General features: G+C 40.8%; 2 protein-coding genes across 2 annotated transcripts in view; both read right to left on the bottom strand.

The window, feature by feature from the left end:
* SLC25A17 (solute carrier family 25 member 17) overlaps nucleotides 1–12321 on the bottom strand; it is a 37049-nt gene extending 24728 nt beyond the window's left edge. The window contains exon 1 of the mRNA XM_080938987.1: nucleotides 12205–12321. Within this exon, the coding sequence (XP_080795113.1) occupies nucleotides 12205–12258 (54 nt within the window). The 5' untranslated portion in view covers nucleotides 12259–12321. The remainder of the gene's footprint in view (nucleotides 1–12204) is intronic.
* Nucleotides 12322–14713: 2392 nt separating this feature from the next.
* ST13 (ST13 Hsp70 interacting protein) overlaps nucleotides 14714–19070 on the bottom strand; it is a 33673-nt gene continuing 29316 nt past the window's right edge. The window contains exons 11-12 of the mRNA XM_080939031.1: nucleotides 17401–17552; nucleotides 14714–16566 (exon numbers count right to left, since the gene is read on the bottom strand). Of these exons, the coding sequence (XP_080795157.1) occupies nucleotides 16438–16566; nucleotides 17401–17552 (281 nt within the window). The 3' untranslated portion in view covers nucleotides 14714–16437. The remainder of the gene's footprint in view (nucleotides 16567–17400; nucleotides 17553–19070) is intronic.

Genomic DNA, 19070 nt, shown 5'->3' with positions numbered 1-19070 from the left:
GGAATTGAACTCAGAACCTCTGGAAGAGCATCGAGTCTCTTAACCACTGAGTCATCCCTCTAACCCCAGACTGCAATTTTTAAATGATCAAAAACTTGTTAGTAACGTTTGGCTGTGGTTCTCTGCATCTGTCCCCAACCATTGCTAAGAACATGGCCCACAGAATCAACAGACCGGAAGTCGTGGGAACTTGAGAGATCTGGGAACCTGTAGAGTCTGACCTGGGTCCTGTACATATATGCTATGGCTAAAATAGCCTGGTATTCTTGTAGAAATCCTAACAGTGGGAGCAGGGGCTGTCCTTGACTCTCTCGCCTACTTGTAGGACCCATTCCCCCTACTGGAGTTTGTTATGCTGTGTTTGGTTGATGTCCCTGAGAGGCCTGCTCTTTTCTGAGGGTCTGAGGGGAGAGGGAAAAGAAGAGAGGGGAAGGAGGGGAAACTGCTGTTGGGATGTAATATATAAGAGAAGAATAGATATTTATTTCTATACATATATATATATATATGTAACATTAAAAAACACAACTGATTAGTGCTATCAGTTAAATTAAATTCTTACCAAATAAACAGTACTTCAATCTATTGGGATTAGTCACATTTAGAATTCTATTATTAGATATTTAGCAGGAAAGTTTGATTTTCCAAAAAAAAAAAAAAAAAAAATACCTTTTGTTTTTCTAATAGTGAAAAAGAAACAAAGCTATAGCACATTTGAAGACAGCAGATAAATGAAATTTTGACTTTTTTTTTTTCAGGTCAGTTGCTACTATGATGCCTTTGATACTCCTCAAAACAAAAATAATCAATAATCTAAAAATATAGTCTAAGTTGGATATGGTGGTACACCTGCTTAATTTCAGAATTCAGAAGGCAGAGGCAGGCAGATCTCTATGAATAAGACCAGCTTGGTCTACATAGTAAGTTTCAGGACAGTCAAGGCTATATGGCAAGACCTTGTCCCAAAAGACTAGTATGTGTATATGTGTGTGTTACATATATATATATACTTCCTAAAATGCTTAATCAATATAATCACCAAAATTGAAAATGTATACAAGAATCATACTATTATTTGAAATATGTGCACACGTGTGCATGTATGGAGAGACCAGAGGTTGAAGTACTATTTCTTACTTGTGGATATCCTAATTTCTATGAAAATGTCACAGTGTCTTGCAGTTTATTAACCAGCTGACCTTAAAATTACATGACTGGGCTGGAGAGGTGGCTCAGTGGTTAAGTGCACTGACTGCTCTTCCAGAGGTCCTGAGTTCAAATCCCAGCAACCACATGGTGGTTCACAACCATCTGTAATGAGATCTGATGCCCTCTTCTGGTGTGTCTGAAGATAGCTACAGTGTACTTATATAAAACAAATAAATAAATCTTAAAAAAGAAAAGAAATTACAGGACTCCTTAAAAGTAGCAGGGGTTGGCAAAGTGACTCATTGAGTAAAGTCTCTTGATGTGAATCTGATGACATCAGTTCCAATACCAGAACCCATATGATGGAAGGAGAGAACTGACTTCTACATGCTGCCCTTTGACCTCCAAACACATGCACACATCTACATATATAAATAAATTAAATGTAAACAAAAAGACTAAGAGGGGGGATAGGGTTCAAGCCATTAGTTCCAGCACTTAGGAATCCAAGGCAAGTGGATCTCTCTGTTTGAGGCCAGTCTGATCCACACAGAATTCTGAGCTACACAGTGAGACTCTATCTAAACCAAACCAAATAAAAACTAATTAGAAGGAGGGGAAAGGAGAAGAGGAGAAGAGGAGAAGAGGAGAAGGAGGAGAGAGAGGAGGAGGAGGAGGGAGAGAAAGAGAAGACTCTGGGTTCTGTTCCCAACACTAGAGAAAAGACAACTCAGGAGCAGATCAGAGGAGTAAGTAACACAGTGGAAGAAGAGACTCCAAGTGCCAACTCTGGCAATGGAGGAAGATGCCACTAGTCAGGGACTGTAGCAGCCTCCAGAAAGTGGACAAAGGAAGGAAATAATCTTTACCCTAGAACAGTGGTTCTCAAACTTTCTAATGCTACAACCCTGTAACAGTTCCTCAAGCTGTGGTGGTCCCCAGGCATAACATTATTTTTGTTGCTACTTCTTAAGTGTAATTTTGCTACTGTTATGAATTGTAATGTAAGTAGTTATGCAGATGGTCTTAGGTGACCCCTGTGAAAAAGGGGTCTTGGCCATGGCCTGAGAACCACTGCCTTAAGAAAGGAACATGGTTCTCGAAATGTTTTGATTTTATCTCAGTAAACCTGCACGGGCCTACACTCCAGATGATAAACAGGTATGGTTTTAAGCTACTTGGTAGGCATGGTCACACTTGTTAGGTAGAAACAGAAAACAGATACAACAGAGGATAAACCCTGGGAGGTAGAAGGGAGCCCTGTGGTACCTTTCACAGCAGCCAGGGACTCCCAGTCCAGCTTCTGGACTTCCCCAAGGTGACCTGACACATGCGGAAGACCAGCCTGACTTGTCATCCCAGGAGACCAGCAGCAGCAAATAAACAGCAATTCAAAGGAGAAGACACACACAGGCACTTGAGCACACACTCACACACACACACACACACACACACACACACAAACACACACACACACACACAGATTCCCCCTGTTTCATTAGAAACATGAATGTGAAGCTTAAAATTAGAATGCCGAGATGGGAGCTTCTGATGACAGCAATATGGCGTCTTAGGCAATGTGCTGCCAATCATCTAGAAATGTTGAATAAAATATAACAAACACCCTTCTGCTTTTTGCAATGCACTAGGAAGTACAGGGAGCCCCTTGGAGGGCTAGGGATTAGCTAGCCACAGGGTTAAGCAGCTTCTTTCACGCCACCAGCCTCAGGAGTTTTTTCTTTTGTTTTGCTTTTAAAATTGAGGTAAAATACATACAAGTGCAACACTAACATTGTAGATTATACCTTAAGGGCTGGGGATGCACCCAGCTGCTCTATGTGTTTCCTCATCAAGAAACACAAAGGGCTGCTTTCACACGCACAGTTACCGGCAACAAAATATTGTACATGCACACCTTACACTGAGTCATACAAACATAATTTTCAGAATCTGAATTACATTTCTCTAAATAGATTCATATCTTTCCTGAGAACAATTTGTTCAGTTATACCGAATGAGAAGACGCAGAGGAGAAGCAGTCATGATGTCCCACACTACTGTGCCAGAGGCATAAAATAAACCTACTGAGTCCCACAGAATTCTAACTATCTGAGTAGGAGTGCTATTGCAGACAATAATTACAATTTACAATAATCTATTTCTAGAGAAATCTATTTCAGACACTTTGTTCTCTCTCCAAAACCATTTCGAATTACAACATTCTGCATTGGGAGAACAAGTAAATTCCTACGCTGCATTGTCACTTAAAGCCAGGAGGTCCCTTCAGCTAGAAAGTCAAGGGCCTGGGCAGCCCAAAGGCAGAGTGGCTGAGACGGGGTGTAAGAACCCAGATGCCTCATCCCTCTTCACAGTTAAACCTCAGACTCCACCAAACACATATACAACTTCCTTTCACTCCTTTATTTTAAAAAAAAAAAGGTGTTAAATTTGTGTGTGTGTGTGTGTGTGTGTGTGAGAGAGAGAGAGAGAGAGAGAGAGAGAAAGAGAGAGAGAAAGAGAGATGGAGAGTGAGGGAGAGAGGGAGAAAGAGACAGACTCTGACTTGTGTTGGGAAGGGTAGTCAAAGAACAATTCACCCATGGGAGTTGGTTTTTTTGCACTATGTGGGTTCCAGAATAAAATGCAAGTCATCAGCCCAGGCATTAAGCACTTACACCCACTGAGTCATCTCAGCAGCCCTTGATTTCTTCCCCTCTTTAAGTGTGTGAGTATATACCAACATGTGTTCAGGGTTAGTTTGTTGATTTGTTTTGTTCTGATCTGCCTGCCCCAGATCTACAGTGGTGGGACTGAAGGGATACACCACTATGCCAGCCACATACAATCTTTAATTCATTCTGCCCCTCATGAACGTGCATATGATGCACAGGTACTTAACTCGGTCTACTTTTGTTTTAAAATGAAAGAGGACCTGGGCATGTGGCTCAGGTGGGAGAATTAGCACAGCCATACCTACTGGGAACAGTGAGAGTCATGAAGCCAGTACAGCTCCCGAGAAAAATTATGTCTGAGTTCTTTTAGGAGCATCCTAAGATTAGCTTTATCTGGGCACTATTTGGAAGTCTTCTTTATGCCCTGTAGATTGATAAGCATGAAGCTTAAGGAGGTCATTATTTCAGGAATCTGCTTGTGGTATCTGCCCCTGAGCTAACTCAAACAGCATAATTGGTACAGGGTAAACAGAGACAATTGACAAACCCTGACTGGCCAGAAGAAAAGGTTACAGATTCAAGATGTTATATATATATTATATAAATATATATAAATTACACACACACACACACACACACACACACACACACACACACACACACACACATTTAGAGCTCCCTGAAAATGTAGTTTATAGATAGGGAGACAGGGCACCGCCCTGGAGGAATAAAATTCAGAAAATAAGAGAGATTGACTATAATAAAGTTTTTCTACTTTATAGCCTAGATGATCAAACATATAGTAAAAGACGTTAGGTATTAGTATTTGCTATTCATAAGAAGACTGGTTCAGATTTTTTTTGTTCGTTTGGAGTGCTTTCAAACAGCAAACATGCCACCCTAAAAACAGGCTGTCATATGATAAATGCTTGCTTTGGAGGAGATATTGTTTAGAGGCTTTAAATTGGAGTTGCAGGACTAACATAAGAATAAAATCTGTCGTTTGCTTTTTCTAGTTGTAACTGGACTGTAACCCTAGACGTGTAATGAAAAGTCAAACATACATTCTGTACCACTTGGATAATCATTAGTCTGTCTCTGTTCTGTGAAACTTGTATAGATAAAGAAGCACTTGGTTGCTAGACAGTCAAAGCAGCAAAAATGGCCCGGCTGCTAGATAGTCAGAGCTGATAAATTCCCTTGACCTGCAACCGCCCTAACCCCCAATTCCTCCCTTCCCTCTCCTACTTTGTATCTCCTATCTGCAAGGACCCTCCAACTCTGCTTTCTGTGCTGGGAAAGGCCCCACTGGATAGTGATAGCCCAGCATGAACAAAGATCTAGACTGCATCTTCAGTATCACTATATACTGTGTAGAATGGTATAACCTGTAATCCCAACACTCAAAGTTGATGCAGGAAGATGAGAAACTCAAGCTCATCCTCTGCTACTTTAGTGCAATAAGGCCAGCCTGGGCTATAAGAATTTGTCTCAAAACAAAAAAAGTGTGTGTGGTATGAGGGAGTTGGAGGGAAGGCTCAGAGGTCAAGAGCACTGGCTGCTCTATCAGAGGATCAAAGTTCAAATCCCGCCACCCACACCGCAGCTCAAAACGTCTTTATTTCCAGTTCCAGGGGATCCAAGATCTTCTTTTGGCCTCCACAGGCACCAGGCATGCACTAGGTACACAGACATACATTCAGACAAAACACTCTACATATAAAAATAAGTAAATAAACCCATTTTTCTTTCTTCTTTTTTTTTTTTCTTAGACATCTGCCTGACTGTCTTCCAAATGCTAGGATTAAAGGCATGTGCCACCACCATTCGGCTATACTAGCTATAAACAATCTACTAAAAAGATGAGAGGGCTCAGTGTGATGCCTCCTGCCTGTACTGTAGCTCTCGGGAGGCTGAGGAGGTTAAAGGTTATGAGTTGGAGGTCAGCCTGGCTATTTAGCAAGTTTCCAGGCCAGACTGACACACAACACAGAGAATGAGACGCTGGGAGCTCTCAGAGCATAGTCTGGAGAAAGCTGCTGAGGTCTTTCTAGGACTTTGGATAATGAAAACTATTTTATAAGGCACACATGTAGAAGTGAGGGGACAACTTGCAGGAGTTGATTTTCTGTCTACAGTATGAATTTTAGGATGAGAATCATGCTGTAAGACTTGGCAGCAAGTGCCTGTATCTGCGGAGCCATCTTGCTGGCCCCAAACCTCCCTGGGACTACAGGAAAAGCCACTGTGCCTGACTCAAAATTATTTTCAGAAGACTTATTATACAGTAATAAGACACAACTTGTGTTTAAAAATTCTTACTCTCCTAGTATGAGGAGAATTTTCTACTTGTTACATATGTTCTTTCAAACAGAAAAAAGGACTCACATAGTCCAACATCTGCAGATACACAAGCTCCTCCTAATCTTTAGAAAATTATAACCTAAAAATGCTTTTGTTGACATGTGATAGATATATTTTTTAAATTTCTAAATGGTTTGCTTGCTTTATAATACTGGGGTTTTTTGTTTGTTTTTTGTTTTGTTTTTTAACTGTACTGTTTCAAGTAGCCCAGGATGGCCTTGAACTATCTAAGAAGTCAAGAATGATTTTGAACTCCAGATCTGCCTGTCTCTACCTTCTAAGTGCTGGAATTACAGAGGTGTACCTCTATCCATTGCTGAGAATGCAGTAATTATTAAGAGAATAAAGAAGTCCTGTGATCAATTTGAAAAGCATACCTTTAAGTCTGAAAAATCTAACATTAATAACACACTCTATTATTTCCTAGCAATTCCCCAGATCTTGTTATATCAATGGGATACAAACCAGCAGGTGACATGATCCTACAGAGGTATGGGCCAATTCCTCAACTAGAAAAACTCTTTAGAAGGCACCCACTAAATAGTTTTGTTTTCTGTTTGTTTTGAGATGGGGTGTCTCTATGTATCCCCAGCTATCCTGGAACTCACTATGTAGACCAGGCTGGCCTCAAACTTTTAGATTTGCCGGTCAATGCCTCCCTAGTACCACGATTAAAGGTGTGCATCATCCTGTCCAACTACTTAAATGGGTTTTGAATGACAAGTAGGATGCGGTGACATAAAATTGTATTTTGGTTGGTGATATACAAGTGAATGCTTGGTCCTCATCCCAGGCTCATGGCATACATTTGCTCATAAAACCTTGGAAAGGCCATCTAATAGCTTTCAGTGTAGGAGCTGCAGTGATGGCTCAGCAGGTAAAAAGAGGCATTTGAGTCATAGCACCCATGTCTGGTGGCTCACCTACCTGTGACTCTACCTCCAAGGGATCTGATGGGCACCAGCCCTCTCTGGGCTCCAGGCATGCACACAGACACAGACTTATATGAAGGCAAAACACTCATATACATAAAATAGTAATAATTAAAAAATAAGAAATCATGAAGATTTACATTTCTGTCTTGTCTAAGAGTTATGTGGCTCTGTGATTCATTTTGTTTTAATTTTTGTGTATGGCTGAAGTAGTTTGAATGTTCCCTCTGCCATTTACTGAAGGGACTGTTTTTTTCATTTGAGTTCAGGAGGCTTGTAGAAAATCAAGTGAATTCTGAAGATTTTAGATTCTCAATTTTATTTTATTGCTTAGCCTTGTAGCACTTGAAATCAGAAGTTCAATTTTATTCTTCTTTTTCAAGACGGCTATGGCGTCTGTCTTCTGATTCTGGTAGGAGTGCTTTGACTCTATGAAGTCAAAAGTGCTGTAAGTCTTTCAAACACTAACACAGCATCTCTCCCACTCATTTCGGCCTTCAGTCTCATTCAGTGATAACTCAGTCTTCAGCACAGCCTTAAGTTTTAATATGCACTATACTATTATTACTGTTTCCATTATGATTTCTTCTCTAACCCACATAGTATTCAGAAATATGTTTCACATGGGCACGGCATTCTGTGCCAGCAGGCTTTACTATTTGGGAAGTTTAGGTGAGAGGAGCCTTGGAGTTCAACACTAGAAGGATAAGGGGATGGGGAAGAGAACTGCATCTTGGGGGCTAGCATTTGCTGCTAAGCCTGACAATCATGAGAGTTCATGCCTGGAATTCATATGATGAAGGGGAGTTGTCCCCTCATCACACAACTGCCATCGTGCACAGGCACACCATACATACAACACTATAAATAACCTTAAAGAAATATATTTTTATAGCTCAGAAAATAAAATATATTTCTCCCTCCCTTCTCTCCAGGTTGTATTTTGTTTGTTTTTGAGATAGATTCCATACTCCAAGCTGGTCTTAAATTTACTATGTAGTTGAAGACAACTTTAGGCTCCTGAGTCTTCTGCCTCACAAGTGCTGAGATTACAGGTGTATACCACCACATTCAGTTTATGTGGTACCTGGACCAAACCCAGGACTTCATGAATGTTAAGCAAGCACTCAACCGACTGAGCTACATCCCCCAGTAAACAATTCTTAAAACTGTGCTGTGTTTAGCTTGAAAAGATGTGTTCTGCATAAAATTATGTATTTGTCTAGTAAATCAAATGTGTTAAATTCATTATTCCTCAGTTCATCTAGAGGATAATAGGTGAGATCACTGGCTATAAATGAAGCAGTGAGACGGGTTTGAGGAGGGGAGGGGACATTTCACTTCCTTTGGATTCTTCTACTTCTTCCTCTTCCTCCCCCTCCCCTTCTTCTTTTTTAATTTGGGAGGAGAGTGCTGGAGATTGAACTCGGGCCACTGACCCTGCTCAACACATACTTTCTGAATTTCTGAACCTGGACAAAATAAGTCATTTGCTGAACACTCACTGCTGTGATATTCCGTACCATCGTCCCAAGTGTTGCCTGCTACTGTCATTATGGTTGGTCTTATAACTTTACTGTCATTATGGTCGGTCTTATAACTTGGTAAACCCAAGTTCAGAAGGGAAGTTACCCACCATGACACAGGGCTAAGCGTTACCCCAAAACTTTCCAGCTGGTATACCACATTTACTTCTTTAAAAAAAGGTAAGAGAGGGCTGGTCTGATTGGCTCAGAGGGTAGAGACACTGGTTGCCAAGTCTGATGACCCAAGTTTGATTCCCCAGAACCTACAGGGTAGAAGGAGAAAACCAACTCCAGGAAGTTGTTTCCTGACCTTCAGAGCTGTTCTTTATCTAAAAAAATGAATGAATGAATGAATGAATGAATGTTGGAGGGAAACAAAGGTCAAAGAATATTGTATATATGACTATTCACTTACATTAAAAGTCTGTTACCATGTTATTAACATTCACAAGTCCCGGGAGCTTGCTGATATTTTACACATAAAGATCCAAGTTAACTGAATCTGGAAATATAGTTATTTCTTTCCAAATATCACAAAATTAGTGAAATAGGAGTAAATGGGGTTATGGAAGAGAACAGTAACATTTACATTATATAAATGTTTATCAAAGCAAAAGAGCAGTGTGAATAACCATAAATAAATGAAAAACTTTATACAATGGAACTTTTTTTTTTTTTTTTTTTTTTTTGGAGATTGGAGAAGGGATGTCTCTGTGTAACCCTGGCTGTCCTAAAACTTGATCTGTAGACCAGGCTGGCCTTGAGCACAGAGATCCACCTGCCTCTGCCTCTTGTACCACCATGCCCAGCTTTGGAATATTATGTATTTTAAAAAGCAATGATATTTGAAGACTTTTGATCTTATAGACAAGAGTGTCCCTATACACCCCAAACTAGCTTAGAAACGTAGGCTCCTTCTTCCTGCCTTAGAACCCGAGGTTTGGGGTTATAGGTGTACATCACCTCTATGCTCAGCTTCAAGGTATTTTAAGGGCCTGATATACAGATGTCAGAGGTTTTGGGTCACATAGCACCACTTTCTTTTGCTGATTTCCTTTCCTTACTTTATGTGTATGTATGTCTGTCTGTACCACATACATGTACCACATACATGCAGTTCCTATGGAGACCAGAAGAGGGCACTGGATACTACTGGACTGGAGTTAAAAGTGTATGCCAAGCTCTGAGATTTGTACCCAGGCACTGAAAAAAGAAAGTCTACATGCTTGCACAGCTTTTCTCTTGATGTAGAATGCAGAACTTAGGAGAAGCTGAACAAACAAGCTGGAAATGTCAACTCAAAGTCTGTAACTCAACATCTTCAACAATGATTCAACTACTTCTACCCAAAGTGCTTCTGCTCGTTACGTAGAAACAGTTATCCCGGGTAGCCACAGCAAGGCCATATAGCTTAGAGCATTCTAGTGCCTGGAACCTTAGTGTTATTTAACCTTAAGATAGAAACCCGCTAAGAGTTTGAAAGCAACTCTTTGGCACCGCGGTTGAATAGTAATAGTGGTGGTGGTGTTAATGATGATGAATAAACCACAGCCACAACAACAACAAAGCATCACCAGAGCAGGCAGAAGCAGGAGGATCACAAGTTCAAGTTCAGCCTGGGCTATGCCACACACACACACACACACACACACACCATGAAGCAGCTGGAAATGGTACTTCATGTCTATATTCCGGAGGATTTGGGAGGCTGAAGCTAAAAGATTATAAGGTTAAGCCTATCCTGGGCTACACAGTGAGACCCTATTTCAAATAACCAAAACAATATACAAAGATTTTTCTGTCTTCCCATGCTCTGTCGCACTCCGCTTTGCCCACCAACCCAAGCAAAACTAGTCTTAATCACTGAGCTTATCATTCTGATAAACCCAATAACTGGTTCTCAGTCCTCCCCTTACTTGACCTCCTGATACCCTGTCCCTGACAGACTTTCTTGGAACAGGTGGCAGAGCACTTTTCAGTTCCCTCCCACCCCACACTGGTTCTTGAGTCTTCTCTGACTGCCAGCTCCCTCCCCCACCCCCACCATAATGTCAGTTAACCTTTCCACTCGGTTGCTGTCATTTTTCTTAGTCCCCACTCACTTCCTTGGTGAGTTAGTTAATCATTTAATGCCATGCTATTCTCAGGGACTTCAACCTTAACTAGTTCAAAACTATAACAAAGTTTAACTTTTCCCCCAAACCCGTGTCTTTACAGTCACTCGGGAGGAAGACCATCGAAAACTTGTCAGACACAAGCAACCCTAAGCTACACCGAAGCCGTCACTGAATTCTTATAAATCCATCCCAGGTGAATGCTCATTTACCACTTTCACCATCTCACCTAGGCCTCGACCATCTCTTGCCTGAGTATTGTGCCTTCCTCATTCTACACTCTCTATGGAGCTGCCAGGAGGCTCAGGTCTGAAATGTCAGTCAGCGAGTTCAACCACTGACTCTTTCCTACACAGTCAGGAATAATTTGGTCCCCATTTGCATTTCCACTCCAGTCAAACAGGTCTCTATGACCAACTGAAAACATGTCACGGCAAACTTCCACCCCAGTTCTTTCATAATGATCAAAAGGCACTTCTGATTGATTTAAATGAATGTGGCTCCTAGAATTAAGATCCCGAAGAATATTTCCTCACCTAGTTCTCAAGGTCTAGGAGTCAAGTGTAATCCCCCCCCCTTCAAAGATTACAAATATGAGTAAGTTGAGAGTAAATTGAGAGTACCTAGTAAACAAATGATAGAACTGCAATTCAAAACCTCAGATTACTCTTCACAGAACATGAGCTGTTCCTGAATTAATATTGGAATAGGGATATGGTACAGCAAAGGCCCACCGAATGGATAGAATGATCCAGTGATTCTAGGTGGTTTAAGGTACATGTTGGAAGTTAGGAAAGAACATGGGAAACAGTCTGAGGAAGAGAACCAGAAGAGGAATGCTATTTGTGCCAGGAATGTAAAGCTTCAAGGAAAAGGGAAGTGTCAAATAGAAGGAACTTAGACACTTCTAAATCCAAGAACAGACCACTTAACTCACAGTAACCACACATGTAGTGGATAACAACACCGATCTTGACTTTAAAACAAAAAAACACCCTATCTTGTCCAGGCAATAATGCTGACTAGAGATATTCCATTAGCTAGTGTCACTTGTCTGTGATAACAGGCTGTCAGTAGGCTTACATCAAGCACACCATCTTCACACTTAGTTTCTCCCCAGGACCAATTTAGACGAAGTTTGTGTGCAGTGAAAGTTGGGTAAGGGGAATAGTCGGCCTTGAATTTTTAGACTTCAGAGGGCAAAGAAAATAGCAATTTTTTTCTTTATTTCCTCTGGACTTTTGAAACTGCTAGGCCAGTCTATGAAAAAGCCCAGAAGGGACTGGGGTAGAGGGTGGGTCCTGGCCTGGCCTTGCTCTTGTAGCATTAACTTTTTATCCCCGTCCTTTTCGTCCCAGTTGTGACAGACTCAGCCCCCACATCTCCCTCGTGCCTATCTCCCCGACCCATCCCGGAATTTACTTCGAGGCCCCAAACCCCTCCTCACCACGGCTCCGGCCACGGCGTGTACGAGACTTTCGTAGGACAACACAGAAGACATGGTGCTATACTTTTCACTCAGACGCCTCAGTGTGTGGGTTCGTGAAAGGACCTTCTCAAGCCCCACCCCTTAGAAGTCTCGCCCGCCTCCACCAGAACGACTACTTCCGGGTCACAGACAGCCTCGTTCGCTGGGGAGAGGAGCCGGGGAGGGGGGGGGTGTGAAGTACCCAGGAACGCCCCTGAACGCTGATTGGCCCAGGTAGATCAAGGGGCGGGACAATGCTAAACGGACTAGAAAGACAGTGTTCAGAGCACAGCCTATGTAGTTTCCTAACTCCTCAGTCTGTGTGCTTGCACACTAACTTGGTTAGTCATGCCCATAAAACGGGAGGACATAAGTCTTTAATTCCTTGCAAAACACGTTGGCAGGCTCAGTTGTAAGAGTGCTTGCTTAGCATGATTACCAGCAAACCAGTAATTACAGCACTCAGAAAATGGAAAGAGGATCAGGGAACTGAAGAGTTGATTCAGTTAAGAACATGTATTGTTCTTGCAGAGGAACTACGTTTAGGTCCCAGAATCCAAATGCTGACAAACAACTATAGTTCCAGGGGATCAGACCTCTATGGGTTCCCTCACACAGACACACACGACTAAATATTTTGTTAAATATTTTTGAATCATTAATTCAGTCACCTTAGGCTACTTAGAGCTTGAGATTACTCTGGCTGAGACCCGTTCTCAAAAAACCAAACCAAAGCAAAACGGACTGCCGAAAGCTAAACGTAGTCTGTAATCTCAATACCACCGATGCTTAGAGTTGGCTAGCCAGCAACCCTCCAAGATAAGCTGATGACTATAGACAAGAGGGTGAGTCAGCATCTTCAACCTTCGCTCCTCCATTCAGGTGTCCCAAGACCCCACTCCCACCCCTGCACGGAGGCCTGGGAGACAAAGCTCTAGCATGGTTTGTTGGCAGAGTTCGGTTCGTGTAAACTGACAATTTGGGGCTCTGCAGCTTAGAACACTTGCTGTTCTTGCAAAGGACGCGTTTAGTTGCTATCACGCAACCCTCTGTTCCAAGTGACCAACCAAACAGCTTTCTGTCCTCTGGGGGAATCCAGGTCTGCTTACATAAATGCAAGCCTCATGCACATAAAAGGATATCTAAGAGCAAAGTCAGTATTTTACCTTTCCACTGTGACAGACACTGAAGCTTCACGTTACTGTTCAAACTTTCAAAACTTGATATTGCTGTATTTGCTTTCCTCTTCAACCCATGAGCTACACTCTTTAAAGCTACAACCACCTGGAGCTAAAGTCACATGCAGCTGTGGTCTGTCAAACGTGGTGTGAGGGCTTGGCAAAATGTGCTCTTGACAACTGAACCATCTCCCAGTCTTTATTAGCTGCATACTCTACTTGTTGGAATTACTATTCCTTACATTTAAACTACAAACCTCAATTAGGCTGTCCTTTACTTTTCAGCAGCACACGCCTGTATTCTTTAAACAGTATCATTCAAATGTCCTCCTTGATTTTCAATTTCTTACAGCAGCAGCCAGCATGCTGATATTTAACTGTTGTCCTAATACTAGTAATTGGAAGGCCTAAGCAAAAAGACAGGAATTTAAGCCTGCCTGGGTGACATAGCAAAACCTTGTCAACAGAACCTTAAAAACAAACAAAAAACAAACTGCAACCTGAGGTTCCTGTTTTAGCAGAGCAGGATGGTACACATGCCTTTGATCCCAACACCTGAGAAGGCAGAGGCTTTGTGGTCTACTCAATGAATTTCGGTTTCAAGCCAGATACATAGTAAAATCCTGTCTTCCCTCCCCACCACAGAAAGGGGCACCACACAAAGCTTCTGTAATCAATAAAGGATTTACAAAGAGCTGTGAAGTCACAAGCCTGGATCAGTAAAAATCCTAGTTCCACAATGTAACACTGAACTACCACCAACGTGCTTCGTTTTTTTCACCCACAAGATGGCAAAGCAGTAAAGGTACTCACCCTGTGGTATTAGAACTCAGATTACTAGAGGAATTTCAAGTGTCTATAACTCAGGTCTGATTTCTAAAACAGAAGCCATCTTCTGGTATGTGACAGCTGGTTGGCTCAAGACACCTTTTCTTACCCAAAAGTTTGTCCATATAACCACAAAGCTTTGTGCTTATGTTGTCTTTCCTCACAGCTAAAAGCTCAGCAATGGAATATGAAGATAGCTATTAATGCCACACATGATTAGCATCTGTGTGTCTCCCTGACTACGTCCCTCCTGCTTCTTCATGTGCTAAAACATGCACCAGAGCAACTTCTCCTGATCATCACAGGTGTTCCTTCCTTCAATATAGCAGACTCTGAGGCCTCAAACTCAGAGTCCTCCCTCATCTTCCCATGTGAGCCAATATACTCACCTTTAGGGGTCTCTGCACCCATCACATAACTTCAGCTAAACACTAAACAAGGAAAAACTATGTAACGGGCTAACAAAGAGGGGAAGGTGAAGATCCAGTTTGAAACAGTATTTTATTTCAGCATACTTAGGAATATTAACCACATATCTTTAAGCAAAAAGCCCCTTATCTTCTTAGATAATTTTTCTTATATTATCTTTAGTGAAAAAAAAAAAAATCAATGTTTTTGGTGTAAAGTGATACTGATTCTTTAAAAAAAAATGTGAAGACTGTACTTTTTACTATCTGTGGAACTCAAGTCTAAAAGCACAGGACAGTTTTCAGAAGAGCAATTTCATCCAGTTATAGTAATATTTCCATATTATAATTAGGTCATGTGTAGTCAAAAGTACAAAAGAAACTGATCTTCAGTAAAGCACACGCACCATGGAAACTGTATGAAAGGAGAACACACTTGGGACTAAGAACCGTGCAAAGTTCCAATTTAAGAATATGTGATAAATATTTGTTAAGGACTTTAAACACATGCTCTGTTCAAATACAGCTTTTTCTTACATGTAACAAGATGCATCTGTGCCTGCTATATGAAGCAGTTAAAACCTGTATAGACAAATGATTGCAGATATATGCTATTTTAATATGCACTCTGTGGATTGATCATTTTATCCTTGTAGGAGAGAAAACAAAGCATTAAATACATCACAATATTTAAGAACTAAATGGGACAAATGAATCTTTACCAAATGTAAACAATTAAGACTCTTCCAAGTACAAAGATGTACACTTCACATATAAACTCTAATATTGCAATTGTTTCTCAATTTCATAAGCATACCCAAAACCAAAGGGGATCCTTCCTTCCAATGACTTTTGATATGACAGGAGTTCACGAGGGTAAAAGGCCAAGTGAGATACTAGCTATTGAGGTATGACCTACAATCGCCATATATGAAACTAAACTAGCAATGGATCTGCTTCCACAGTTATGCTGTGAACAACAGAAGTGATGGTGTCACTGAAAAGACTAGCTTTAGCTCAAAAAGATTCCGAGGATGACAAGCAGAAAGGTCATTTTTGACAAAAACAGAAAGCACTTTTTTTTTTCTCTAGGTGAGAATGCTATGGAACATTTATTTGAACAACGGACAACAGCAGAGATATGTAATCTAACTCCCCTGTAACACTTAGCAAAAGGGACACCAAAGCAGTTTAAGACTAAAATGCAGACTACACAGGTCAAAAAACAGACTGCTGCTGCTCTGCCCAATACTCCAGTCCCACCAAGGCCAGATCCAAATACTGGTGGTCCCAAGAGATTTAGTGAAATAGATCATTCTGAAACAAAACATTAAAAAAGACAAATCAAGATGCTTCAGTAACCGTATGTCCAACTCAATCAACTTAAATGTATTTTATTTGCTTCCCGCTAACAAATTTTTGTTTCATTCATGAGAGCCATAAATCATTCACATTCACCTTCCTTACCCAGTAATTCAAAAGGAAAAAAAAAAAAAAAAAAAAAACCAAAAAGATTAGTAAAGAAAAATGTAGGAAATGACATCCCCTAAATTTTTAAAAAATATGTTTAAGGTTGAAAAATGTTTTAAGTTTGTAATTCCTAGTAGGAAAACATTATCTGAATGAACACTCTAATGGCAAACCACTGTAAAATGCCTCAGCCACATTAGATGCAGAGGGTAGGGATTATCTTCGAAGCGCCCCAGCTCTCCCGGTGAGGTCAGAGGTACACTGGTTTGTATTATTGCAACATCCAGTAAGTGAGCTAAGCTGTTCTTCATTCAGCAAGGGCTTTGACATTATGATTGACCTCCAAACTTGGCTGACAATTTACTGATGAGATTCATAACCTTTGGGTTGCTCTGATATTTTGACATATTTGATGGGTTCTGAGCCACATCCTGGAAAGCCACCATGACTTCTGGATCCTGAAGAAAAATAGGGAGAGAGGTTTGAATTTTTAGTTTCGGGTCTTATAACTTATTTTTAAAAATTGGCCAATGGATGAACTTTAGGATTTAGAATACTAAATACCCTACTGACAAGTTACTGTAAAACGCTTCAGCCAAGTTTGATATACCAGGGTAGGATTATCTCTGAAGTACCCCAGCTCATCAAGTTTAATTCTGTAACATCAACTAAAGATAATAAAAAAGAAAGCACCTATAACATGGATACAAAGAAGCACAAACTGCTATTTCCTAAAATGAACTTTTAAAAACTTCACCTTTAAGATGGGACTCAATAGGTAAAGGTACTTGCTGTTCTAGAGGACCTGAGTTTGCTTCCAGGCACCTATGCCAGGAGCACACATCTCACAACCAGTAACATGTTACTCTGGTAGCACATACTGGCACTGGTATATATTTCATATATGTAAATAAAAGGACACGCATATATAGAACAGTAAGATAGGGTTCAGAGAGATGGTTCAGTGTTTAAGAGCACTGGCTGTCCCTGCAAAGATGGCTTGGGTTCCCAGCATACACAAAAGGCTTTAATTCCAATTTCAGGGAATCTGATACCTTCTTATGATCTCCAAGGGTACTGCATGCATGTCAAGAACAGATACATGCAAAAAATGTTCATACACATATAAAAACAAATCTTTTAAAATAATTAATCTCAATTTAGAAAGAAAATGCCACACTGCAAAATTAGCTAACTGATAATGGGGGCAGGAGGATAGCAAAGTGTGTTGTCCTCACACCAAGTAGAAATGGAATGCTTTGATGATTGAAGTTTGTACTTCTAAATCTTACCTGCATGGCTGCAAGAACCTCTGGATCACTGAGGATTTCATTGAGTCCAGGCATTCCTGCCATTCCTGCCATTCCTGCCATTCCTGGCATGGCCCCTCCCATTCCAGGCATTCCTCCAGGAAAATTACCAGGCATTCCCCCAGGAAAACCACCTATAAGAATAAATGAAACAATTATGTACTCCAACAAGTTTCTCTTAACCCTCTTCAATACTCAAGTGCACACATAAAAAATAAGGACACTACTAGGCAGTCTGTAGTCAATCCTGAACACAGCAGCTATGAAACTTTAACTTTTTAAATTTTTTAAAAAATTTTCCTAAAAGTTAAAGCTGTACATCAGATTTCACTACATACTGAATTTGTTACTACTTAGAACTGCTCAACAAATTAACCTTGCCTTAAAATAAAGAATCACTAGGAGTAATGGTGCACCCCTTTAATCTCAGCACTCAGGAAGCAGAGGCAAACTGATATGTGTGTGTTCAAGGCTAGTCTAGTCTACAGAATGAGTTAGTTCCAGAACAACCAGGGGCTACACAGAGAAACCCTGTCTCAAAAAAGAAACAATAAATAATCAACCAGTCAACATAAGCTGGTCCTCCCAAACATAAATACCAGGTGTGTGAACTACCTTTTTTGGGGAAAGAGGAATGAGGTGTTTGATATAGGGTAGAACACAGCCCAGACTGGCCTAGAACTCTGGCCTCAGCATCCACAACACTAGAATTGTAGAAGTTGAGTTCATCATCACACAAGCTCAATCACCATTGGATTTCTCATTCTTGAGTATTATTTGTTTCAATTTAAAGTTAATTTGTAGGTTTGTTTTCTTTTAAAAGTGTTGTAACATGTACCTGGAGCAGTTATTCCTCAAGCCTTACCTAAAATAGGGATGTCAAAAATGTATTGATTTCTTTCTCTTTTCAGTTTCTTTGGCTAGCCTTGCAGAGCCAGAGCTGGCACAGAACTCGTTTAGAAACCCTGAGCTTCCTGCCTCTATCTCCTAAAGTCTGTGTCCTAGTCAGGGTCTCTATTACTGTAATGAAACTCCATGACCAAAAGCAAGCTGGGAGGAGACAGTTTATTTGGCTTACACTTCCATACCACTGTTCATCATCAAACAAAGTCAGGACAGGAACTCAAGGCAGGAACTTGGGAGACAGAAGCTGACACATGGGCCATGGAGAGGTGCTCTCCATGGCTTGCTCAGACCATGAGGACCCAGGACCACCAAGCCCAGGGATGGCATCACCCACAATGGGTTGGGCCCTACCCATCAGTCACTAATTTTAAAATGCTCTAATTAACAATCTTATGAAGGCATTTTCTCAATTGAGGTTTCTTCCTTTAAGATGACTCTAGTTTATGCCAAGTCAGAACAGACTCAGATGACAGGTGTAACTCGTGTGCTTCACTAGACCTGGTGAATCTATGTATTTGAGTCCCAATTCTAAACAATCAAAATCTCTAAAAAGAATATACAATTATTTAAAACAAAAACAAACAAAAAACCTGGGGGTTTTGTTCTCATTAGCTGAAATCTCACCTATGTTGTCCAAACTAGCCTGAAATTCATGCCAGTCCTCCTAAGCATGTATCACTATAGAGCAGAATTTGTACATCTAGTTAAGCATTCCTAGAGATTCCTTCTAGAGTGATTCTCTGGGG

This window comes from Micromys minutus (genome assembly GCF_963924665.1).
Source record: "Micromys minutus genome assembly, chromosome: 27".
Taxonomy (NCBI): Eukaryota; Metazoa; Chordata; class Mammalia; order Rodentia; family Muridae; genus Micromys; species Micromys minutus.
The sequence above is the reverse complement of the archived record's forward strand: the minus strand, read 5'-3'. Positions and strand labels throughout refer to the sequence as shown.